General features: G+C 46.1%; 1 protein-coding gene and 1 long non-coding RNA gene across 3 annotated transcripts; one reads left to right on the forward strand and one right to left on the reverse strand.

The window, feature by feature from the left end:
- Positions 1–19,491, forward strand: LOC116972080. The gene is made up of 3 exons (XR_004411714.1): positions 1–111; positions 8,600–8,602; positions 19,451–19,491. It is a non-coding gene; the product is annotated as an uncharacterized LOC116972080 (long non-coding RNA).
- mppe1 (metallophosphoesterase 1) lies at positions 440–26,395 on the reverse strand. Of its 2 annotated transcripts, XM_033019400.1 has the most exons (9): positions 26,092–26,395; positions 18,099–18,207; positions 16,139–16,242; positions 15,288–15,368; positions 13,703–13,811; positions 11,232–11,306; positions 6,051–6,173; positions 3,779–3,919; positions 440–999 (listed from the first exon to the last, which is right to left on the reverse strand). In XM_033019400.1, exons 1-9 carry the CDS (start codon positions 26,349–26,351, stop codon positions 808–810), a joined length of 1,194 nt encoding a protein of 397 aa, XP_032875291.1. In that variant the 5' UTR covers positions 26,352–26,395; the 3' UTR covers positions 440–807. The 2 variants fall into 2 exon arrangements, with proteins under 2 accessions (XP_032875291.1, XP_032875292.1); XM_033019401.1 differs by lacking the exon at positions 3,779–3,919.
- Between the last annotated feature and the right edge of the window lie 870 nt (positions 26,396–27,265).

The following is a 27,265-nucleotide window of genomic DNA, read 5'->3' on the forward strand; positions in this document are numbered from 1 at the left end:
GATTACACGCATTTTAAATCATATTGCAATGTGGACAATTAAGTTTGTTTAGTCAAGGTTCTGGTTGTATTGTTGGTGTGTGTTTCCTTGAATCTACATTAAACAATGTCTGTCTGTTATTAAACACCACGCGGGTAACAGAGGCACGTATCTCGGCCAAACATTCCCTCGAGTGGTGAATGGGCGATGTTAATACTCGGTGTTATCTTGTGAAACACGACAGACAAGGACACAAAGTGCTGGAGTAAAACAGTGGGTCAGGAAGCATCTCTGGAGAACATGAATAGGTGACAATTTCGGCCTGGGACACCTTCTTGAGTCCTGACCCCAAACATCACTTATTCATGTTCTCCAGAGATGCAACCTGACCCGCTGAGTTTCTCCAGTACTTTGTGACTTTTTTCTTTGTAAAGCAGCATCTGCAGTTCCTTCTATCAGCATCTCTGGAGAACATGGATAGATGATGTTTTGTGTTGGGACCTTTCTTCAGACTGCTGAGGGACACCAGCATTATGTGTCCATTTTTGTAAAGCAGCATCTGCAGTTCCTTACATCTCCACAGTGGAACGGGACTTGTTTTGTGAAACTTTTACTCCTGTTCATTTAAGTGGAAAGACCGGCTCACTTCCCCAGCTGATGATAATCTACACTCCACCTACATGTTCTACCAGTTCTGACCTGCAGCAATCCAATGAGATTGGAATAACAGGCACAAGAGCTTCACAGATATTTCCTTACTTCAAAGGAATACCAGCATAACCCACAGAATCTCACCCAATGCAGATCACCAGATACTGACAGGAGCAGCTAGTCACATCGGTGGCCTTTGATCAGGTTGACGAGTTTGTAAGTCAGGTTATGCATCGCCCCCTGGAACAGGTGGAAATGTAACAAGATCAGGATGGCCATACCACCCGCTGCCATGTAAATGGTGAATACAGTGCTCTCTCTTGGCATAAAACACTTGTGGATTGCAAAGTCAGTCGCTGTAATAGTGACCTGTAGAGAAAAGAAAGAACAAATCAGAGTCTGTAGGAACCGTACGACCAAGTGGGCGGCACGGTGGCCCAGCGGTAGAGATGCGGCCCTACAGCGCCAGAGACGCGGGTTCACTCCTGACTACAGGCGCTTGCCTGTATGGAGTTTGTACGTTCTCCCCGTGACTTTTCTGCGGGATCTCCAGTTCCCTCCCACACTCCAAGGACGTACAGGTTTGTAGGTTAATTAGCTTGGTATAATTGTAAAAATAATTGTATAATTGTCCTGAGTATGTGCAGGATAGTGTTAGTGTGCAGGGATCGCTGTTGGCGCAGATTCGGTGGGCGGAAGGGCCTGTTTCCGTGCTGTATCTCTGAGCCGCTGATTTATTCCAGCACTTTATGGCTATCTTTGGTATAAACTAGCGGTTTATAGATCTGCAGTTTTGTTTCTACTGTAGATTTCTTCATCTATCCATGTTCTTCCCTCTGACCCGCTGAGTTACTTTAGTGCTTTGTCATAAGAGTTACAGACCGTGGAAACAGGGCAACAGGCAAACGTGCCCACACCAGCCAACATGGCCCATCTACACTAGTCCCACCTGCCTGCGTTTGGCCCTTATCCCTCTAAACATATCCTGTCTATGTACCTGTCTAAATGTTTCTAAACGTTGCGATAGTACCTGCCTCAACTACCTCCTCCGAAGTTTGCGGGTTATTTTCCACAGAAAACAAAAACAACTTCTTACAAACCATTCGGTATATTTTTTCCCTCATCTAGGTTCCTTTTTATTTGAGGAAAATCCTGCATCACAGTAGCTCAGATAAGGTGGAGTCTTCTGATTGTTTGCATTACAGTCACAACACTAAATTCAACAGCTTCAGAGAAGCAGCCACTTCAATCCTGCGTGTTTCTAAAATGGAGGCACAAAGAACTGCAGACGATGACATCTTGAGCAAAATAAGATCACAGTAGCCATCCATCCTTCTCGGCCTTGAAGGAAAATGGGGACCCACATCTCACCCGAGGGAAAACATTCCAAAGACTCACAATTCTCTGACCAATCTTCCATTCTTTGTAGGAAGACTGCAGGCAGACGAGATTAGTTTTCCACGGCTCCATGGTCAGCACCAACATTGTGGGCCGGATGGCCTCTTCCTGCGCTGTGCATGCTGATTGTGCTCTGTTCTATCATAATCCGTTGCCCAGGAATTAATCCACTGAAACACAAAGTGCTGGACTTCCTCCAACACTGTTTTGCTCAAGATTCCAGTATCTGCAGTTCCTGTCTGAAGAAGGGCCTCAACCCAAAATTTCACCTATCCATGTCCTCCAGAGATGCTGCCTGACCTGTTGAATTACTCCAGCACTTTGTGTTTTTTTGTAAACCTGCAGTTCCTTGTTTTGTTTCTTAAGCGTTGCAATAGAACCTGCCTCAACTACCTACTCCGGCCTGATTCTCTGCTGTGCTCTTCTATGTTCTATGACAATCATTTGTCCAGTTCAGATGTGATAGAAGCAGAATTAGGCCATTTGGCCCATCATGTCTACTCCGCCATTCAATCATGGCAGATCTACCTTTCTTTCTTAATCCCATTCTCCTTCCCTCTCCCCATATCCCTCTTTTACAAAATAGTCTACGCCTTTATTCCTACTACCAAAATGAATGGCTCCACACTTTGCTACGCTGTGTTCCATCTGCCACTTTTCTGCCCACTCTGCCAACCTGTCCATCTGCAGAGTCCCTGTTTCCTCTACACTACCTGCCCCTCCACCTATCTTTGTCTCATCTGCAAACTTGGCAACAAAGGCTTCAATCCCCTCATCCAAATCATTAATAAACAACGTGAAGAGCAGTGGCCCCAGTACCGACCCTTGCGGGACTCCGCTAGTCACTGGCAGCCAACCAGAAAAAGCCCCCTTTATTGCCACTCGTTGTCTTTTGTCATCCAGTCAACCTGCTATCCATGCTAGTACCTGTCCTTTGATACCATGGGCACTCATCTTCCTTAGTAGTCTCGAATGTGGCACCTTATCAGCGGCCTTCTGAAAATCTAGGTAAACACCATCTACTGACTCTCCTTGGTCTGTCCTGCTATTTAGTCCCTCAAGGAATTCCAGCAGGTGCGTCAGGCACGACTTCCCATTCACAAAACCGTGCTGACTTCGACCTATTTTATCATGAAATCCTAAGTACTCAGAAACCTCATGCTTTATTATGGACTCTAAAATCTTACCCACCACTGCAGTCAGACTAACCGGCTACTGCTTTGCTCCCTTCTGTGTACAGCAGGGTAATATTTGCAATTTTCCAATTATTATTCCTGACTCCAATGATTCTTGAGAGATCACTTCTAATGCCTCCAGAATCTCTAAAGCCACCTCTTTCAGAACCTTAGGGTGCAGTCCAGGTGACTTATCCACCTTCAGACCTTTCAGTTTCCCAAGCACCTTCTCCTTGGTAATAGCATTAATCCGCCTTAGAATCCTCCTTAGGATTAATCTACTGCACTGAAACACAAAGTGCTTGAAATCCCCCAACACTTTGTGTTTTGCTCAAGATTCCAGCGTCCGCAGTTTCTGTCTGAGGAAGGGTCCCGACCAGAAACGTCACCTATGTCCTCTAGAGATGCTGCCTGACCCGCTGAGTTACTCCAGCACTTTGTGTCTTCATTTTGTAAACCAGCATCTACAGTTCCTTGTGTCTACCACACCACCACCACACAGAAGCGGCATCAGCCGCTGTGGTACATTTGGATGTAAAATGCTTTCAGCCATGGACGGAAGTGCGTGACTCTACCAGGAGGAAGCTGGGGTTGTTGCGATTCCTCCAGCTGAAGGAGGGGATGCTGATCTCGGGCCGCTGGGAGCCGTGCAGCACGGTGCAGGCGCTGTGCGTGTGGCCGCTCAGGACCAAGCGAGGCTGAAACCACCACAGCAGCTGGAAAGAAGCCAGAGACACTCATCAGCACCCAGGTACTGGCAGCCAATCCTCACCCCTACCCTTAAAGCAGAAATCAATAACAAGCCCGAGTCCCATTAGATCTTCATCACCACGCTCATCACGCATACACTTGTACCATGGGATAGTTTCCTTGTTGTACCCTCCTCCTCCCCATATACCATTCAATTCCTTTCAGATTTGACCGACTTCTCATCTATTGTACACTGTAGATATAATATACAAGTAACCTACAAACCTGCCCATTTACTAGCTCAATGGTTCTGTATAATCGTGTGTGCACTGTACAGTGAAATCTAGTGTAGATTAGAGTTACAGCGCGGATACAGGCTCTTCGGTCCATCAAGCCCTCGCCGACCAGCGATCCCTGTACACTAGCACTATCCCACACACTCTAGGGACAATTTTATCAAGCCAATTAGCCTACAAACCTGTACATCTTTGGAATGTGGGAGGAAACCGGAGCACCCGGAGAAAACCCACACAGTCACGGGGAGAGCATACACACCCCGTACAGGCAGCACCCGTGGTCAGGATCGAACCAGGGTCTCTGCTGCAACTCTACCACTGCGCCACCGTGCTTATTTTTGCCTAGCTTACACATACACGAGTCGCCATCTTTTGGCGTCATTGACACAACGAAATGGGCAACACAGTGGCGCAGCGGTAGAGTTGCTGCCTCACAGCACCAGAGACCCGGGTTCGATCCTGACCTCCAGTACTATCTGTACGGAGTTTGTATGTTCTCTCTGTGATCACGTGGGTTTTCTGCGGGTGCTCCGGTTTCTTCCCACATTACAAAGATGTACAGGTTTGTCAGTTAATTGGCTTCTGTAAATTGTCCCTAGTGTGTAGGATGGAACTAGTGTACTAGTGATTGGCGCGGACTCAGTGGGCCGAAGGGCCTGTTTCCACGGTGTATCTCTAAATTCGGACGACAGATGGCACAATGGGCTAACTGTTCGGCTGGCAACCGGAAGGTAGCCGGTTCGAATCCCGCTTGGAGTGCATACTGTCGTTGTGTCCTTGGGCAAGACACTTCACCTACCTTTGCCTGTGTGTGAATGTGTGTGAATGTGTGTGAGTGATTGGTTGTGGTCGGAGGGGCCGTAGGCGCAGATTGGCAGCCACGCTTCCGTCAGTCTGCCCCAGGGCAGCTGTAGCTACAGAAGTAGCTTACCACCACCGAGTGTGACTGAGGAGTGAATGAATAATGCGATGTAAAGCGCCTTGAGTATTAGAAAGGCGCTATATAAATCCCATCCATTATTATTATTATTAAATTAAACACTTCCATTGTCCAAAGTACGGTCCAAAATAAATAAAAATGTATAAAATCTTGAGGGGAATAGATAGAGTAAACAGATAGCGTGAATGCACAGAGTCTTTTATCCAGAGTAGGGCAAACCAGAACCAGAGGACATAGGTTTGAGGTGAGAGGGGAAAGATTTAATAGGAACCTGAGGGCCAATCTTTTCACACACAGGGTGGTGGGTGTATGGAACTAGCTGCCAGAGGAGGTAGTTCAGGCAAGTACTATACGAACATTTAAAAGAGATTTGGACGGGGGCATGGATAGGAAAGATTTAGAGAGATATGGGCCGAATGCGGGCAGGTGGGATTAGTGTAGATGGGACATCTAGCTAGAACTCATTAACTAACTGGATGTTCCCAGGAGGCCCCAGACATAACCAAACAGACACATCTCTCACCTAGATTCATATAGTGTAGAAACAGGCCCTTCAGCCCAACCTGCCCACACTGATCAACAGTTCCCACCTGCCTACCTGCCCCACATCCCTCCAAACCAGTCCTATCCATGTACCTGTCTAAATGTCTTTTAAACAGTGCGATAGTTGTGATGCCTCAACTACCTCCTCCAGCAGCTTGTTCCATGCACACACCACCCCTTGTGTAAAAAACGTCACCCCTCAGTTCCGATTAAATCTTTCCCCCCCGAACTTTAAACCTATATCCTCTGGTTCTCGATTCCCCAACTCTGGATAAAAGACTCTGCACGTCCACCCGATCTATTCCTTTCATGATCTTGTACGCCACCCCTCATCGTCCTCCGCTCCAAGGAATACGTGCGTTTAGGGGCATGCCTTACCTTGTTAGAAGCTTCAACAGACAAGGTGTCGTACCGCTCCCGAAACAGCAGCTTCTTCTCTTCAGGGGAAGCAGAGTCCTCGCCCGTGCACTCCGCATCACTGACTCGATAGAGGGGATAATGCTGCAAGACAAACACCATCAGGATAACAACAAACCTGAGGGCAGCACGGTGGCGCAGCGTTACAGAGTTGCTGCCTTACAGCGCCAGAGACCCGGGTTGTCCCCGTGACCTGCATAGGTTTTCTCCGGGAGAACCCTCCCCTTCTCCCTTCTTCCCCTTATCCACCTCCCCCTTATCCCCCCACCTGGACCCACACCCATTCTCCCTTTCTCCTCCACTTCCACCTACGTTCCATCCTCTAGCTTCATAATTCACAACTCTTCAATCCTTTCGTCTCACACCTTCCGTCTTTTCATGTCTGGCCTTTGTTCAACCATCTTTCCATCAAAACCCCTCTCATCTGCATCAATCCATTGCCTTGTCCGCCCCCCCCCCCCCCCCCCTCCATTCCAGTTTTCTTTCCTCTCCCTACAATCAATCATGACTTGAAACAAAACCTACTATGTTCTCCAGAGGCTTGGGAGACAAACTGTAGAAACAAAAAGCTGCAGATGCTGATTTATACGTCAGGCAACGTCATTGTATTTGGAGACTCCATTGTGAGAGGTACGGACAGGGGTTTCTGCAGCAACAGACGGGATTCGAGGCTGGTGTGCTGCCTTCCTGGTGCCAGGATCCAGGATGTCACGGACAGAGTGCAGAAAATCCTCAAGGGCGAAGGTGAACAGCCGGAAGTGGTAGTGCATGTCGGCACAAATGATGTCGGAAAGAAGGGGATGAATATTCTGCAGCGTGACTTGGAAAAATGCTGAAAAGCAGGACCTCCAGGGTTGTTATCTCCGGTTTGCTTCCAGTTCCTCATGCTGACGAGAGCAGGAACAGGGAGATACGGGACCTGAATGTGTGGCTGAGGAACTGGTGCAGGGGGCAGGGATTTAGATTCTTAGATTACTGGGATCTGTTTTGGAGTAAGGGGGAACTGTACAAAAGGGACAGATTGCATCTTAACAGGTGGGGGAGCAGCATTCTGGCAGGCAGGTTTGCCACTGCTACACGGGTGGTTTTAAACTGAATAAGGGAGGTGGGGTGTCGAATGGGATAATCGAGGATGGAGTTAAAGGGAAAGAGAGTAAAGGGATGGTTAATGACCCCAGAAGTAACGGGAAAGGAAGATCACAAAGGGATAGGAGAGTATGGCCAAGTGTAATAGGGATCGATGTGAAAGGTGAGATGCGTAAGGAATTAAAAGTATTGTATATGACTGCGTGAAGTATAAGACGTAAAGTAGATGAGCTTGAGGCTCAGTTAGAAGTTGGTAGATATGACATTGTGGGGATTACTGAGACGTGGCTGCAGGAGGATCGGGCCTGGGAACTTAATATTCAGGGTTATACATCCTATAGAAAGGACAGGCAGGTGGGCAGAGGAGGGGGGTAGCTCTGCTGGTGAGGGATGGAATTCAGTCTCTTGCGAGAGAAGACATAGGGACTGACGAGGTAGAGTCACTGTGGATTGAGTTGAGGAATTGTAAAGGCAAGAAGACACTAATTGGTGTTATTTACAGACCCCCAAATAGTAGCCCGGATGTAGGGTGTAAGTTGCAGCAGGAGTTAAAACTGGCATGTAACAAAGGTAATGCCACTGTGGTGATGGGGGATTTCAATATGCAGGTAGCCTGGGAAAATCAGGTTGGTTCAGGACCCCAAGAAAGAGAGTTTGTAGAATGCCTCCAAGATGGATTCTTAGAGCAGCTTGTAATGGAGCCAACCAGAGAAAAGGTAATTCTGGATTTAGTGTTGTCCAATGAACCAGATACGATAAGAGAACTCGAGGTAAAGGAACCGCTTGGAGGTAGTGATCATAATATGATTAGTTTTAATCTGCAATTTGAGAAGGAGAACGTTAAATCGGAAGTGGCAGTGATGCACTTCAACAAAGGGGACTATGAAGGCATGAGAGGGGAGCTGGCCAAGATAGACTGGAAAGGGATCCTAGCAGGAATGACGGTGGAACAGCAATGGCAGGAATTTCTGGGCATAATCCGGAAGACGGAGGATCATTTCATTCCAAAAAGGAAGAAAGATTCTAAGGGGAGTAGGAGGCAACCGTGGCTGACAAGAGAAGTTAGGGATAGAATAACACTAAAAGAAAAGATGTATAACACAGCAAAGAGTAGCCGGAAGCCAGAGGATTGGGAAACTTTCATAGGACAACAGAAGGAAACAAAACGGGCAATACAGGCTGAAAAGATGAAGTACGAGGGGAAGCTGGCCAGGAATATAAAGAAGGACAGTAAAAGCTTCTTTAGATATGTTAAGGGAAAAAGAGTAGCAATGTCAAATGTGGGTCCCTTGAAGGCAGACACGGGTGAAATTATTATGGGCAACAAGGAAATGGCAGAAGTGTTGAATAGGTACTTCGGATCTGTCTTCACTAAGGAAGACACAAACAATCTTCCAGATGTACTGGAGGACAGAGGATCTAAGGGGGTAGAGGAACTGAAATTAATTTTCATTAGGCGAGAAATAGTATTGGGTAGGCTAATGGGACTGAAGGATGATAAATCCCCTGGGCCTGATGGTCTGCATCCCAGGGTCCTCAGGGAGGTGGCTCGAGAAATAGTGGACGCATTGGTGGTCATTTTCCAATGTTCAATAGATTCAGGATCAGTTCCTGTGGATTGGAGGATAGCTAATGTTATCCCACTTTTCAAGAAAGGAGCGAGAGAGAAAACGGGGAATTACAGACAAGTTAGCCTGACTTCGGTGGTGGGAAAGATGCTGGAGTCAATTAGTAAAGAGGTAATAATGGGGCATTTGGATAGCAGTAAAAGGATTAGTCCAAGTCAACATGGATTTATGAAAGGGAAATCATGCTTGACTAATCTTCTAGATTTTTTTGAGGATGTGACAAGTAAAATGGATGAAGGGGTGGGTGCCAGTGGATGTAGTGTATCTAGACTTTCAGAAAGCCTTTGATAAGGTCCCGCACGGGAGACTGGTAACTAAAATTAGAGCACATGGTATTGGGGGTCGGGTGTTGACATGGATAGAAAATTGGTTGGCAGACCGGAAGCAAAGAGTAGGAGTGAACGGGTCCTTTTCAGAATGGCAGGCAGTGGCGAGTGGAGTGCCGCAAGGCTCGGTGTTGGGGCCGCAACTGTTTACCATATATATTAATGATTTGGAAGAGGGAATTAGGAACAACACTAGCAAGTTTGCGGATGACACAAAGCTGGGTGGCAGTGTGAACTGTGAAGAGGATGTTAGGAGGTTGCAGGGTGACCTGGACAGGTTGAGTGAGTGGGCAGATGCATGGCAGATGCAGTATAATATAGATAAATGTGAGGTTATCCACTTTGGCGGCAAAAACAAGGCGGCAGATTATTATCTCAATGGGGTTAGGTTAGGTAAGGGGGAGGTGCAGCGAGACCTGGGCATCCTTGTACACCGGTCACTGAAAGTTGGCTTACAGGTACAGCAGGCAGTGAAGAAAGCTAATGGAATGTTGGCCTTCATAACAAGAGTTCAGTAGAGGAGTAAAGAGGTTCTTCTGCAGTTGTATAGGGCTCTGGTGAGACCACATCTGGAGTATTGTGTACAGTTTTGGTCTCCTAATTTGAGGAAGGACATCCTTGTGATTGAGGCAGTGCAGCATAGGTTTACGAGATTGACCCCTGGGATGGCAGGACTGTCATATGAGGAAAGAATGAAAAGACTAGGCTTGTATTCACTGGAGTTTAGAAGGATGAGGGGGATCTTATAGAAACATATAAAATTATAAAAGGACTGGACAAGCTAGATGCAGGAAAAAATTTCCCAATGATGGGCGAGTCCAGAACCAGGGGCCACAGTCTTAGAATAAAGGGGTCATTTAAGACTGAGGTGAGAAAAAACTTTTTCACCCAGAGAGTTGTGAATTTATGGAATTCCCTGCCACAGAGGGCAGTGGAGGCCAAGTCACTGGATGGATTTAAGAGAGAGTTAGATAGAGCTCTAGGGGCTAGTGGAGTCAAGGGATATGGGGAGAAGGCAGGCACGGGTTATTGATAGGGGACGATCAGCCATGATCACAATGAATGGCGGTGCTGGCTCGAAGGGCCAAATGGCCTCCTCCTGCACCTATTTTCTATGTTTCTATGTATACCAAAGATAGACACAAAGTGCTGGAGTAACTCAGAGGTTCAGGCAGTATCTCTGGAGGAAATGGATGGGTGACATTTCGGGTCAGGACTCTAGACATTACTTCTCCAGAGATGCTGCCTGACCCGATAAGTTACGCCAGCACTTTGAACCTTGCATCGATCTTTAAGTCACACGGCATTCCTCCTAGACCCCAACGCCTTCCACTCACACCCTCATCAACCCTGCCACTCCCTGCCCTCTCTATCGCTCCACCCCTCTCCTCAACCCATCAACCCAACACCCCTCTCATGCAGCCGATTCTGGGAGAGTCTAGGACCAGAGGGCATAGCCTCAGAATTAAAGGACGTTCCTTTAGGAAGGAGATAAGGGGAATTTCTTTAGTCAGAGGGTGATGAATCTGTGGAATTCATTGCCAAAGACGGTGGTGGAGGCCGTCAATGGATATTTTTAAGGAAGAGATTGATAGATTCTTGATTAGTGCCAGTGTCAGGGGTTATGTGGAGAAGGCAGGAGAATTGGATTGAGAGGGAAAGATAGATCAGCCATGATTGAATGGCAGAGTAGATTTGATGGGCCAAACGGCCTAATTCTGTTCGTATCATTTATGAACCTATGATTCCTAATCTATCGTACTTTTACTCGGGTTACCCAAAGCCTTAAACCTTTGGGAAATCCTGGATACGAGACATCACTTTGTGAAGATGATGGTCAAGGGTGTTAGATAGGGGAGGACCAGCTCCTACACAGACTGGGTTGCATCTCTGAATAAAGTGTCAAGCAACGGGTCAGGACAAGTATATACTGTGGACAGGCACAAAATGCTGGAGTAACTCAGCGGGTCAGGCAGCATCTCTGGAGAAAAGGAATAGGTGACGTTTCGGGTTGAGACCCTTCAGACTGAAAGCTGGGAAGACACGATGAATCCAATGCCAGATTCCACATCATCCAAGAATGAATGACAAAGGACTCCTACCTGGAGTAAAATCGGAGCTGATTCAGGGAATATGTCCTTATCTTTGCAATTCCCACCGGAATGATTTGCATCCAACTGTTGGCAAAACATACTATATTATAGACATTGTATTACTGTTTATTGTACATGTATTTGTTGTGGCGTTAATGTGGCCCGTATAGCTGCAGCAAATAACAATTTCAACGTTCTATTCCCGATGCATATGACAATTAAACACTCTTCATTCTTAAACATAATGAAAGATTTCCCTTCGATTTTGTACAATTCAATATCAATATCAAGTGTGCACATGATTAGCCCATTAGAAAGCCAGTTAACACATGTTGTTAAAGGCTAGTTGTCTCAACAGAAATGCGAGCTGTTAGCCAAATATTTTAAACATGGAAGGACACAAAGTGCTGGAGTGCCTCAGCGGGTCTGGCAGTATCTATGGAGAACATGGGTAGGTGATGCTTCGGGTCGGGACACGCTCTCCAGAGAGGCTGCTTGACCCGCTGAGTTACTCCAGTTATGTCCATTTGTGTAAGCCAGCACCTGCAGTTCCTTGTTTCTATATTTTAAACAGGGAGTCTTGGAAAGAAATATTGGACATGAATTGGTGAGGTTCAAAGACTTCATTGGGCTGACAGGAATTTAAAGGGTAAGTGAGAGGAAGAAGCACCAGGAAGCAGCAGGACTGGAGGAGAACGGAAGACAAGTGTTGCTGTTGGGAAGTACAAGAAGACAAAGAACTCTTAAGAATTTCCTTGTTCCGTTTCGGGACATATGACCAATAAAACACTCTTGACTAAACTATGAGCTGGCCTGATTACACTAAGGACTTCAGTCTTTGTTTATGTTATTGCACATACGACAATAAAGCACTCATGACTCTTGGTGAAGACTAAAGCCTCTGCCTGGAAGTCCACGGACATTTTGCGGAAAGACAATGGTAGAGAGAGGGTTGCACGGTGGCGCAGCGGTAGAGTTGCTGCCTTACAGCACCAGAGCCCCGGGTTTGATCCTGACTACGGGTGTTTGTCTGGACGGATTTTGTACGTTCTCCCCGTGACCTGCGAGATCTTCAGTTTCCTCACACACTCCAAAGATGTGTGTAAATTGATATAAAAATGTAAAATTGTCCCTAGTGTATGTAGATAGTGTTAACATGCGAGGATCGCTGGTCGGTGCGGACTCAGTGGGCCGAAGGGCCTGTATCTCTAAACTAAACTAAGGAAATTAAGGTTGCTGGTCGCCCTGCAGAGTTCATGGGGACAGCAGTGGGCAGAATGGTGGCACGAGGAGGAGATTGCCAAAGTGGGCCAGAGTGTGGGCAAGGAGGGACACTAGAAAGACAATTCTAAAGCAACAATTACCATAACTGACAAAGACTTGTCGGGAATGGGATGGGCAAGTTAAGTAGAAAGGTTCCCACAAGCCCAAGGCAATAGGAATTCACCACAGTGGGTGGCTGAGGAGTGCAGGGGCAAAGGGTGGAGTGGTCTAAAACTAGGCCGGAGGTGAGGGCAGGAAGCATCAAAGGAAAGATGAGGTCAAAGGGAATGCAGAGTTCAAGGGTTAAAGCACGGCCATCACAATTATACCACATGTAGTCTTAGATTTTCCTTTTGAAATGAAGGTTTCTTACATTTCTTTGTTGAATAAACGTCACTGCCATAGATCAATAACATAACTGACCACAAAGTGTGCATCAAGCTTTAATTACTTATACGAGTAGAAACGAATGTAAGAGGAGAAACAAGATGGTGGTTTACAAAAAAAGACACACTGTGTTGGAGTAACTCAGTGGGTCAGGCAGCATCTCTGGAGAACATGGAGAGGTGACGTTTCAGGTTGGGCCTTTATTCATTCTGATTGTAAGTGAGGACAGAAAGCTGGAAGAGACAGAGCCTGGCGAGTGAGAGGTGGATACAGGAGAGGGTGGTTTTTGACAGGCAGACGGTTGGGTGAAAAGACAAAAGGTGTGAGATAAGGATAGAAGAGGTCCAAATAGTTAAGTCAGAGGAAGGAACGTAGGTGGAAGGGGGAGAAATGGATGCGAGTCCATGTTGAGGACAAGGAAGAGACGGGGTAGAGGGTGAAGTGGAAGAGGCGATTAGTAGGTTAGTTAATTCAATATTGTAGAATTTAATGTTCATATCACAGTAGGTCCTATTAAACGATATATTAACTGGTGCTATTTCACTTGGTCAAAGTGGTATAAAATGCAAGGAAGCTACTTTAGCCGGGTTTTTTTTAATTAGTTGCACAAAATTAGCCTTTTATAAACATTTAAATTAGTCCACCTGCTCTTTCCCAAAGATCCTGGAAGGTGACCAATTTGACGCATTTATCCAAATCCCTTGCAAAAACCATTATTGGATCACCTTGCAGCTTTATACAGGCAGCGCTCTGGCAACCCACTAAATTCATGCTCATTCCAATGAATGTCTGCTGGCATGGCCCCAGCTCTACACATGGTGTCCACCCACCTGTCGGGAGCAATTCAGTGCCAGGGAGAGCTGATGGAGATCGTTTTCTACTTTCTCACAAATGGAGCAACCGTCCCCTTGCAAGGCAATGCTGTTAACCAGCACAAAACTGCAAACACAAAGGGCAGCGTCAATCTTCTCATAGAGTCATAGAGTCAAACAGCGTGGACCAACATGTCCCACCTACACTAGTCCCACCTGCCTGCGTTTGGCCCATATCCCTCTAAACCTGTCCTATCCGTGCACCTGTCTAAATGTTTCTTAAACATTGTGATAGAACCTGTGTTCAGACTTTAGATATACAGCGTGGAAACAGGCCCTTCGGCCCACCGAGTCTGCCCCAACCAGCGATCCCCATACACTAGCACTATCCTACACACTGGGGACAATTTACAATTTTCTCCGAGGTCAATTAACCTACAAACCTGTACGTCTTTGGAATGTGGGAGGAAACCGGAGCACCCGGAGGAAACCCACGCGGTCACAGGGAGAAGGTACAAACTCCGTACAGACAGCACCCGTACTCGGGATCGGAGGCGGGTCCCTGGAGCTGTAGTGCCCTGTGCCATCACTCTGTTTTTTGATACAGTATTTTCAAACGCTCGTACGGAATGCCAGCGAGTTCCATTTTGTCTGCGCTTAACCGAGGTCGAGTTCAAGTGAAAACACAAAATGCCAGCTTAATCATGACCTCTCTACATCGCCTACTGCTGTACCAGCTGTCGACAACAGGCAGTCAAATCAAACCCAGTTCATGCCAATTCTTGTTCCAGGCTCACATTTATCAAAGCTGAGTTTTAGTTTAGAGATAAAACCCTGGCTTGTCATTAACAGATTGGCAATGCTTATTGATTTATTATTTTTGTGTAGTGTGGTTTAGTTTAGAGATACAGCATGGAGACAGGCTCGTTGTCCCATCGAGTCAGTGTCAGCCAGCGATCACCCTGCACACTACCACTATCCTACACACTCGGGACAATTTACAGAAACCAACTAACCTACAAACCTTGGAATGTGGGAGGAAACCGAGCACCAGCAAAGCCATGGAGAACGTACAAACGCCGCACACACAGCACCCGTAGTCAGGATCGAACCCAGGTCACAGGCGCTAAGGTAGCAACTCTACCGCTTTGCCGATCGGTACTTGGTACACGTGGCAACAATAGACCTAAACCTACCCAGAGCCTGTTTCCAAGCTATATCATTGTTCAGCTTAGTGTATTGTCACGTGTACCGAGGTACAGTGAAAAGCTTTTGTTGTGTGCTAACCAGTCAGCAAAAAGACAACACATGATTACAATCGAACCATACACTGTGTACAGATACATGGTAAGGGAATAACGTTTAGTGCAAGAAAAAGGCAGTAAAATCCGATGAATGATAGACTGAGGGTCACCAGGTAGATAGTAGCTCAGGACTGCTCTCTAGTTGTGGTATGATGGTTCAGTTGCCTGATCGCAGCTGGGAAGAAACTGTCCCTGAATCTGTTTTTTTGACTCTATCCACATCCCTGCGGAATACAAGTTACTCTTGAATGAATCTGGGCACATTGACAGCGAGATAACAATGACAGGAATCCACTTACTTCACTCCTTTCCTGGACACCACTTTAGCGGAGGAGAAGTTAAATGTATCATCAAACCTCTGCAGTTTGTACCAATCCATCCTGTGAAAGCAAGTCAAATACAGAGGAGCACGGCATTAATAAAGCTCTTTGTACAAACTCAGCATTTCCAAATTTAAGTTGAGTACATGCAGAACAACCCGATCAAGTGGCATCTACTGGAGCGGTGGGGCGAGTGATGTGAAAGGAACTGTTGATGCTTCGGGTCGAGACCCTGCATCAGGGTTGATGGGACAGCCCATTTGAAATTGGCAAATGTCTTGTACCAAGTTTCCCAACTTTGGCATAATCAGATGAAGTATTTCTGAAATAATTTTATTTATGGGCGGCAAATCGGTAGAGTCGCTGCCTCACAGCGCCACAGACGTGGATTTGATCCTGACTACAGGTGTCGTCTGTATGAAATGTGCACGTTCTCCATGTGACCACGTGACCTTGGTGCTCCAGTGTTCCTCCCACACTCCAAAGATGTTCAGGTTTGTAGGTTAATCGGCTTTGGTAAATTGCAAATTGTCCCTAGTGTATGGGATGGTGCTAGTGTACGGGGATCGGTGGTCGGCACGGACTCAGTGGGCCAGAGGGTCAGTATTTCTAAAATCTAAAGAGTGTAGGATGCAAAACTGGGATAACATAGAAATATTGTATGGGTGATTGTCGGTCAGCGTGGACACATTGGGCCAGAAGGCCAGTTTCCACGCTGCATCTCCAAACTAAACTAAAGATAGAGAGCAGATGGAGAGACAGACAGAAATGGGAATGAAAGCAACCTGGAGCTTTCAGAGACTGCGATTATGCGATATTGTTCCACTCACTCATCATGGAAGCCAATGTCATGATTCCCAACAACCACAAACAACTCTGTGCTGGCAGAATGTCTGAACATCATTCGGAAACGCCTGACGTCTTCTTTAAAGTCCTGTTAAATATCCATTGAAGGAGAAAGATAATTAGAGCCTCACATTTTATTAACATGGAACACCCTTAGATCTAAAGGGGCTTAGACTTGTAGATCCATTCTTGCACTGTACGATCCACGCTATAGAATAAACACATTCCTGGCATTAGGAAACGTCACCTATCCATGTTCAGAGATGCTGCCTGACACACAGAGTTACTCCAGTACTTTGTGCCTTTTTTTGTAAGCTAGCATCTGCACTTCCTTGTCTCCATTTTGCTGTCCATTAGTTGGTGGATAATTAGTCTCAGCCCTTCAAGATCTCCTGGAGTCTTCTCCGTTTGCCCTGACTGTTTTGGTCTTAAAGAAGCAAAATATCGTGGATGGAAATCTGAAATAAAAATAATTCAGGAAGTACGCAGTAGATCCATCAGGGTACAGAGCACTTTTGGGCAACAACCCCAAATGTTACTCTCCATGAACACCGCCTTATCCACCGTTGGGCGGCACAGTGGCGCAGAGGCAGAGTTGCTGCCTTACAGCGCCAAACACCCGGGTTCGATCCCGACTATGGGAGGTGTCTGCACGGAGTTTGTACGTTCTCCCCGTGACCTGCGTGGGTTTTCTCCAAGATCTTCGGTTTCCTCCCACACTCCAAAGACGTACAGGTTTGAAGGTTAACTGGCTTGGTTCAATATGTATAAATTGTCCCTAGTGTGTAGGATAGTGTTAATGTGTGGGGATCGCTGGTTAATAATAATAATAATAATAATATTTATTTATTAAGCACATTTATAAACAACTCACGTTTGACCCAAGTGCTGTACAGACCAGAGCAGGTAGACACAAAACAGAGCTAGGGCAAACAGGAGCGGCAAGATGTGACAACAAGCAGCCAAACACAGCGGTGCGGCCATCGACGTTACAGCCATACGAATAAAAACACAATAAATGATAGAATTTAACATAAACATCCCTCACAGTGGAATCAACGTTTCCCAGTGGTTGGCGCAGACTCGGTGGGCTGAAGGGCCTGTTTCTGTGCTATATCGCTAAACTAAACTATTTGCAGAAGCTCATGTTTTGGTGAATATGCATTCACAAGTATGACTAGTCAGTTGGAATCACTGGCAAGTCACTGCCCATCTAGATTGTACCATGTACCACAGGGCCTGCTGGACCTTCACAGAAGGTGATTACAAGTGTTCCATGTCACTGTCGGATTCTCTAACACAGAACCCATCCTCCCTTCCACTTACTCCATCTACACTTCACGCTGCCTCGACAAGGCCACCAGCATAATCAAGGACCTGTCTCACCCCGGTCACTCCCTCTTCTCCCCTCTCCCATTAGGCAAGAGGTACAGAAGTTTGAAAACGCACACCTCCAGATTCAGGGACAGTTGTTATCATGCATTTGAACCATCCTGTCACCAACTAGGGAGCGATCCTGACCTCCAATCTACCTCATCGGAGACCTTCAAACTATCTTTAATCGGACATTAGACAGAGAGACACAAATTGCTGGAGTAACTCAGCTGATCAGCAGACTGAAGAAGGGTTCCGACCCAAAGCGTCACCGATTCCTTTTCTCCACAGATGCTGCCTGTCCCGCTGAGTTACTCCAGCAATTTGTGTCTATCTTCGGTATAATCCAGCATCTACAGTTCATTACTACACACTTAATCGGACTTTACTGGACTATCTTGCACTAAGTGTTATTCCCTTTATCCTGTATCTGTACCCTGTGGTCGGCTCAATGGTAACCATGCATAGTCTTTACACTGACTGGGTAGTACACAAAAGCTATACGTAGTACCTCAGTCCACGTGACCATTTAAACTAAATTAAACTAAAATAAACTAAATGTAACCGTACCTTGGGGGTGCTCCACTTCCCTTCGTCAAAGAGGTCACCAAGAACAAACACAGCATCTGGTTCGAAGAGCCACAGAGCCGTCTGAAAGGCCCGCTCCATTTGCCATTCCCTAGGGATAGAGAACAGGGCATTAAACACCTGGGGCAGTCACTTATTCAGGCAGTGTGCTGGAAGCATCCTGTACTTAACACAGTGTTTGTCACTAGATATCTATGACCAGTACACTTTAAAGCCACTCGTAAATTCATAAATTCTAGGAGCAGAAATCGGCCATTCAGCCCATCGAGTCTACTCCACCATTCAAACACGGCTGATCTATCTTTCCCTCTCAACCGCATTCTCCTGCCTTCTCCCCATAACCCGACACCCGTACTGATCAAGAATCTCCGCTTTCAATGCACAGTAAACCCTCGCTATAATGCACAGTAAACCCTCGGTGGGTAGAGGAGGGGGGAAGGGGGGATATGCCCATTATAATCGAGTGAGGGGGGTAAATTTTAACCCAAGGCCGGGAGGGAAGCCAGGCGGCATCAGAGGAGGAGGTTAAACAAGCATGAATTCACAGGCCGGGGAGCCACACAGCTCCCAGCCCCACAGTCCACCAGGAACGGGCCCGGTACTCACGCCGTCTTCATGCTGCTCGCGCTCTCCGCTCCTGCAACTGAAGCCCCTGCCACACGGCACCAGCTACATTGGGTAACTAGCGGATGTGGTGGGGGGGGGGGGGGTGAGGGGCTCGAAACGGGAGCCTCCGTTAATCTTCTATAACAGAAATCCGCTGTCGCTGAAAGGATTTATTGCACTTGAAGGAAGATTTGTCTGCTGGAAAGGACAAGCCAAGAACACAGAGCAGGCCATGTTATAAAGATTTCTCCATTCCAGAATGAGCCCTAATCTTTCACAACTCTGAGCCCTGCTCACCTACAGAGTCAGACAGCACGGAAACAGGCCCTTCGGCCCAACCTGCCCAGGATGCCCCATCTACACCTGTCCACATTTAGCCCCTATTCTTCTAAACCTTTCCATCCATGTACCTGTCCAAGTGACTTTTCAATGTTATGGTACCTGCCTCAACAACCTCCACTGGCAGCTCGTTCTAGATACCCATCCTGTGTTAAAAAGTGGGTTCCTGAGTTCCTATTCATTCTTTCTCCTCACATCTTAAAACAAATGTCCTCTGGTTCTTTTACTCTGGGTAAAAGACTGTGTTCACCCTATCTATTCCCAGCATGATTTTATACACCTCTATAACATCATTCCTTATCCTCCTGCACTCCAAGGAATAAAGTCCTAGACTGACCAACCTCTCCCTGTAGCTTAGGCCCTGAAGTCCTGGCAATGTTCTCATAAAGGTACACAAAAAAGCTGGAGAAACTCAGCGGGTGCAGCAGCATCTATGGAGCGAAGGAAATAGGCAACGTTTCGGGCCGAAACCCTTCTTCAGACTGATAGGGAGTGGCGGGGAGAAGGAAGGAAAAAGGAGGAGGAGGAGCCCGAGGACTAAGGAAGGGGAGGAGACAGCAAGGACTAACAAAATTGGGAGAATTCAATGTTCAAGCCCGCAGGCTGCAGACTCCCCAAGCGGAATATAAGGTGCTGTTCCTCCAATTTCCGGTGTTGCCCGCTCTGGCCATGGAGGAGACCCAGGACAGAGAGGTCGGATTCGGAGTGGGAGGGTGAGTTGAAGTGCTGAGCCACCGGGAGGTCAGGTAGGTTCTTGCGGACCGAGCGGAGGTGTTCGGCGAAACGATCGCCCAACCTCCGCTTGGTCTCCCTGATGTAGATCAGCTGAATGTTCTCATAAATCTTCTCTGCACTCTTTTCAGCTTAACACAATCCTCCCTGCAGCGGGGTGACAAAACTGAACACAATACTCCAGATACAGCCTCACCCTACCTTAGTCCCCATAAAATCTAAAAATCATATAACCCCTTGATCTATTAAATTCCAAGGAATATAACTCTCGTTCATGTAAACACTCAGAATTGACCCTTTTAAAGATCAGATATCACTCTGACACATTTATGCTGTATTGACTCCAAAACACCCTAGGGTGTAGTAACCAGAATAGTTTACAGTGCTCCAGGCCAGCCTTGACCTTTTAATGAAGAAGTGTAGAAGAGCAGAGAGCTTCTATACTGGAATGTGTCCTGGATTTTATCATAACTGCGGTAATTCTTCAAACTACAACGTAAATTAGAAGAATAATATAGAATTAAAGTTGTAGTGATAATCTGAACATGCACAAACCTGGAAGATCTTGCATATCAAAGCACAAAAACACAAAAATGTTGCCAAACACTTTCACTCCCCTCCCATTCCCACACTGACCTGTCAGCCCTGGGCCCCTCCACTGTCAGAGGCCAAACGCAAATTGGAGGAACAGCCTTGGGCAGCTTACAACCCAGCGGTATGAACATTGATTTCTCTAATTTCATCTAAGCCTTGCATTCCCTCCCTCTCCCGCACCCTAGTCGTCATACTAGTTTCACTATCGTCCTGCTTAGTTTCACTGTTTGTATCCACTCGTTATCACCTTTTCCACAGACAACAATGGACCATTGTGGGCTCCACCTTTCTTTGATCATCGATGCTGGCTTTGATTCGTTCTTTTCATACCTTTCATTCATTTGTTCTTTGTACATTTTCATTACTCTAGCCTCTCTCTTTCCAAAGAATGTCACCTATTTCCTTTCTCCAGAGATGCTGCCTGACCCGCTGAGTTACTCCAGCATTTTGTGTCTTTCTTTGGTGTAAACCAGTTTCTGAAATTCATTCCTGCACAAAAATTATGACCTGCTCAACAGCATGTGAAAAGAATCTAAATCGAAAAGAAGCTAAATGAAGTTTCAATCAACAAAGTGCAGGAGGAACTCGACAGGTCAGGCAGCAGCTGTGGTTATGGGCCCTTCTTCAGATCCACACTGCCCATTACTATGTCCTACTCAAAATCCACAAACACGACAGCCCTGGCAGGCTCATTGCTCCCACCTGCTTCTACTTTTTTTTGCGTTGGAAAGAACTGCAGATGCTGGTTTAAATCGAAGGTAGACACAAAATGCTGGAGTAACTCAGCGGAACAGGCAGCAAAACTCGCTTTGATTTTAGACACAGTAAACTGCAGAAGTTGGATGGCAAAGGCACGGTGCTGGAGTAACTCAACGGTTGGTTCTTTTAATCTTCTCTCAGATGCAGCCTAACCTGCTGGAGTATCCTCAGCGTTCTTCCCTGATTGCTTCAAGAGCGTGTCCCACTAGGCGACTGCCAGGGACTAGTTTGAATGGAATTCACCTATGACAACTGACACCTACGACAGCACCTATGACGACCTACGACAACACGTATGTCACCCTACGTCAGCAAAAATTGTCGCCACTGTCGCCGAGAAATGTCCAACATGTTGAAAATTTTGCGGCAGTCGTCTGTAGTCGCCCCAAAAATTGCCTAAGCGGGACAGCTGTTCTTTTGTAATTTCACCAGAACACACAGAACCCACAAAACATTTGTTGCGATTTTTGTCACTGATTGTGCAAAAGTTGAGACATGTTGCTAAACCAAAGGACTGAACGAATGCACAAAGTGTTTTACCCAGAGTTGGGGAATCGAGAAACCAGAGGATATAGGTTTAAGTTGAGTGGGGGAAAATGTAATAGGAATCCGAGGGGTAACTTTTTTTAAACACAAAGTGTGATGGGGTTTTGGAATGAGATTATAAAGTAGGTAGTTGAGGCAGGTACCAGCATTTAAGAGACATTTGGACAGGTACATGGATATGATAGGTTTAGTGGGATATGGGCAGGTAGGACTAGTGTAGATGGGGCAGGTTGGTAGGCGTGGGCAAGTTAGGCCAAATGATCTGTTTCCGTGCTGTGATTCTATGAATCTACCAAGAGCATTGGGTCACTGCAGAAGAAACTGTGAGGCAAGATGAGACTGGGAAATTGATGAACTGGAACTGGCTAGCATCTTTTTGCTAAGTCAGTATAGACTGAACTAAATGTGTGGGTGGTTACAGATACTCTACTGGCATTTAAGAGGCTTTTAGATAGGCACATGGATATGTAGGGAATGGAGGGTTATGGATTACGTGCATGCAGAGGAGATTAGTTTAACGATATTATGTTCCGGATGCACATTGTGGCCTGTTCCTGTGCTGTACTGTAGATAAGACACAAAATGCTGGAGTAACTCAGCGGGACAGGCAGTATCTCTGGAGAGAAGGAATGAGTGACGTTTTGGGTCGAGACACTGTACTGTACTGTTCAATGTATGTTCGGCTCTGTCAGGCTTGTATGAGTATTTCTCCTCTGTTTTTACTGTGGAGAAAGACATGGAGACTGGGGAAGTTGGGACAGTTAAGGAAAATGTCTTGAGGACAGTCAGTATTACGGTCGAGTAGGTGCTAGGCGTCATACGATGTATGAAGGTAAATAAATCTCCTGGATATGATCAGATATATCCGAGGACGTTGTGGGAAGCCAGAGAAGAAATTGCAGGCATCCTGGCTGAGAAATATGAATCTTCATTAGATACAAGCGAGGTGCCGGAAGACTGGAGGGCGGCTAATGTTGTACCTTTATTTCAGAAGGGCTGCAAGGAAAAGCCTGGGAACTATAGATCCTATGACTCTAAAGGGCCTGTCCCACTTGGACTTCCTAATCCGTGAGTTCTGGCGAGTTTGCCCTCGACTCATACTCGCAGCGTGGTCGACACAAGGTCGTAGGAGGTCTTTGTAACTCTTCTTCATGCTCGAGAGTAGTCCCCGTGTACTCGAGGCCTCAGCTAGGTCGCGGCGTTTTTTTCAATGTTAAAAAATGCCCGCGAGTAAAAAAGGTACCCATGGAAAAAATCTATACTTTTTTTACTCGTAGGTTTAGTCGTGGTAGGTAGTAGTAGGTCGGCATGTTAGTCGGAGGTAATCGAGAGTAGTCGAAGGTAGTCGTAGATAGTCTTCATCATAGTCGAAGGGAGGTCGAAGGAGATCGAAGGAGGTCGTCTTCACTCTCCACTATTCCGTGTCCAATTTTCCCGAAGTTAGTCATAGCTAATCGTAGCTAGTCGAAGCTGGTCTTCAACATAGTCAAAGGAGGTCTTCTACATAGTCGAAGGAGGTCTTCAACATGTCATTTTTTCAAACTCTTCTAAACTCGCCAATTATGTTGCCCAAGTGGGACAGCCCCTTAACTAACATGCTAACTGAAATGATTTAGCCGAGAAAGCAGCTTGGGATCAAAAATTTAAGCTAGGCCTCTTGGGAGTAGAGTTAACAAACAGTATTAAACATCTACATTAGTCTCGGTGAGTATCTGATGGACAGTATGGACAACACAGTAGAAAGGCTGAAGATAGACACTAAATGCTAGACTAACTCAGAGGGACAGGCAGCATCTCTGGAGAGAAGGAATGGGTAACTTTTCGGGTTGAGGGCAAATTTGTGTCTATCTTCGGTTTAAACCAGCATCTGCAGTTCCTTCCTACATAGTAGATAGGCCTGTTTCCATGCTGTATGGCTCTATTAGAAAGGGTGACAGACGCTTAGAATACTATTTCACAAAATGTAAGTAATTTTTGACACCGACAGGACCTTGTTAAATTATTGTCTTCTCGTGCGACATCCACCACCCTTTTCAATCCTCTTTTAAGGTAAGATTGCTGTCATAGAACATAAAACAGTACAGCACAAAAACAGGCCCTTCAGCCCACAATGTCTGTACCAAACATGATGCCATCTCTTAGCTGCCTGCACATAACCCATATCCCTCCATTCCCTGGATATCCGTATCCGTATCCCTATACAAACGCCTCTTAAATGCCACTATCATATCTGCCTTAACCACCAACCCTGGCAGCGTGTTCCAAGCACTCACTCCCTTCTGCAAAAAAAGTCGGCTCCACATATATCTCCATTAAACTTTGCCTCCTCTTACCTTAAAGTTATGCCCTCTAGTATTTGATTGTTCCATCCTGGAAAAAAGGTTGTGACTGTCTACTCTATCTGTGCCTCTCATAATTTTATATACTTCTATCAGGTCTCCCCGCAACCTCTGGCATTCCAGAGAAAACAAATTGTCTATCTACCCACTCCCTGTGGCAAATACCCCCTAATCCAGGCAACATTCTGCTAAACCTAGCCATCCGAAAGTGGTCTCGACCTGAAACGTCACCAATTCCTTCTCTCCAGAGATGCTGCTGGTTACTCCAGCTGAGTTACTCCAGCATTTTGTGTCCACCTTTGATTTAAACCAGCATCTGCAGTCCTTTCCTACACATTCTGCCAGACCTCCTCTGCACCTTTCCAAAGCCTCCACATCCTTCGTGTAATGGGGCGACCAGAACTGCACACAATATTCCAAATGTGGCCTAACCAATCTCCTATAAAGCTGCATCATCTTTTAAGATTGGTTAAATTAAAGGTTGAATAATATAAAGACTTTAGACTTTTGATATACAGCGTGGAAACAGGCCCTTCGGCCCACTGAGTACATGCCGACCAGCGATCGCTCCATACATTAGCACTATCTGACACACTAGGGGACAATTTACAGAACCCAATTAACCTACAATCCTGTAGGTCTATGGTGTGTGGGAGGAAACTGGAGCATAAGGGGTAAGCCATTTAGAACGGAGATGAGGAAACACTTTTTCACACAGAGAGTTGTGAGTCTGGAATTCTCTGCCTCAGAGGGCAGTGGAGGCCGGTTCTCTGGATACTTTCAAGAGAGAGCTTGATAGTGCTCTTAAAGATAGCGGAGTCAGGGGATATGGGAAGAAGGCAGGGACGGGGTACTGATTGTGGATGATCAGCCATGATTACGTTGAATGGCGGTGCTGGCTCGAAGGGCCGAATGGCCTACTCCTGCGCCTATTGTCACCCGGAGGAAAAGGCATTGACGGGTTATATGAACAAAGTTCAGATGAGCACAGTACAGGAAGAAAACATCACCAAAGAGGAGTATAAACGTCACAAATCATTTGTCACTGGACACTGCCCAGTGTAGTGGGTAAGAACTGCAGATGCTGGTTTAAACCAAAGATTGACACATAAAGCTGGAGTAACTCAGCTGGTCAGGTAGCATCTCTGGAGAAAAGCAATAGGTGACATTTCGGGTCGAGACCCTTCTTCAGACTGAGTCAGGGGATGGGGAAAAAAGAGATATAGACAGTGAAATAGAGAGAATGGAAGATATGCAAAAAAAGTAACGATGATCAAGGAAAGGTGGAGCCCACAATGGTCCAGTGTTGGCTGTGGGCTCGGTGATAATCAGTTTACAGACAATGAAACTCAACAGGACGTCATTGAAACTAGAACGACGGAGAGAGCGGGGATGCAAGGGTTACTTGACGTTTGAGATATAGGCTCATTTCTTGAAGCTTAATCTCTCCAATTTAGATTAATGGAATAGTTTTGTGAAAACCAAATATGTTGTTCCCTTTCATCCAGTTGTTCAAGTTGTTGAACCAGATTTAATAACATGATATGGAAAACATGCCTCGCCTATACATGCCTGGTCCTTTCAATGGCGACTGTTAAAAGTCAATCACTTGGTGTGAGACCAGATTTGGCAAACAAACTTCCTTCCCTTAATTGGATTTGTAAATCAGATACTCTTTGTTTAAAAAACACAATCCAATAGTTCCGTGGTCACCATGAATGAAATTAGTCCTGTAATTCTGGATTAATTAAATGCATTGAGCAATATATTTATACCGAACTATCTTGTTCTTGTCTGGTGCTAACTCGCCGGATGGCAGTCACCGGCAACTGTCGACATATTTGGTTATATCGAAATTGTGCCTATAATCCGGATCCACGCTTCTCTCGTGCAGTTGTCCACGTTTGCAATGTAAAATATAATTTAAAGATAAATTATGCTGCAAAACGGATATCAATCAGTGATTTCTGGTCATATGCAAAGGCGACTTAAGGAATTCAGAGCGCGTTGATCTCAACTTGTGCTGAAACAAGGCACTGGTGATTCAATTAATCTCTTACCTCCGGAGTTTGTCCAGCCAGTGCCCCCTGAGGGCTCCCAGGAGGTGGGTGTCTGCGAGGAACAAAGTCCTGAGCGCTGGCGCTGAGGGTCTATCCTGGCCGGGCTCAGCCGGAGCTTTCAACCGGGGCCAGCCACAACGCAGCAGTACCATGTAGTAAATGGCCAGCTCACAGATCAACACAACCCCGCAGACCAGAGCCAGCAGCCTGAGCAAAAGGATGAGAAACTGCTTGGGGTGCGCCCACCGCCTGCCCATCATCACAGTACTCACTCACACACAAACACACAGTGCGGCGCTCTCTCCCCCCCTTCCCCTTCCTTCCACACTCCCTCCCTCCGACTTTCTCCCTCACCCTTCCCCTTCCCCTTCTCCCTCCCCTCTCTCCCCTCCTCCTTCCACCGGGACTGCGCGCCGCAGCTCAACGGAGCGATTAACAAGCGAAATGCACCGATCAAAGTCGGGGTGAAAAATAAAAATCACATTAATGCAAAGCAAGGGGAAAATTAACCTCGTCAAATTTGACGTGATTGCACGGAATAATGCGAAAACAAATTCATTTCACATTTGCAAAATCAATTCAGATTGTTGCGTCGTTAGAGGTCGTAGTTGGGTTTTTTTCTTATTGCAAAAAAAAAAAAGCCACATTGGGTTATTTTCACGCGTGTTTCACTGATTCTAGCAGTGGGCTCGCCTCATTAATTCACGCGGTGCAATAAGCGCTTTATTTCCGCATTTTTAACCATTATTTCACTTTAAAATATCTCACGCCCGCGCTGAACCGCACAGAGCGCAATGTGTAGGCGTCACATCATCGACTCAACTTTTTGGATAAAAACATTTCTATGCACGTACTTTAAAATGGCGATGCACATTCGGTTATTCGGTGTCTCCCACCGTAAAAATAATCTTCACCTGACGCTTCCTCACATCACAAATTTCTCAAACCACCCTGCTCCGTAGCAACATACCATTGTATTTTAATTGCATTTTATTTGCTTTCTGCAAACTTTTCACTCACCTCCCTCTCCCTCTCCTGAAGCATGTGCAAACTAACACATTGTTTAGACATTGCAAGGAAAAACTCAGCAGATCAGGCAGCGACTGTCACTGTGGATAAAGAAACAGCATGAACTTGAGCAAAACACAATGATGCAATGATACTTTATTGTCAC

This window comes from Amblyraja radiata, chromosome 4, assembly GCF_010909765.2.
Source record: "Amblyraja radiata isolate CabotCenter1 chromosome 4, sAmbRad1.1.pri, whole genome shotgun sequence".
Classification (NCBI taxonomy): domain Eukaryota; kingdom Metazoa; phylum Chordata; class Chondrichthyes; order Rajiformes; family Rajidae; genus Amblyraja; species Amblyraja radiata.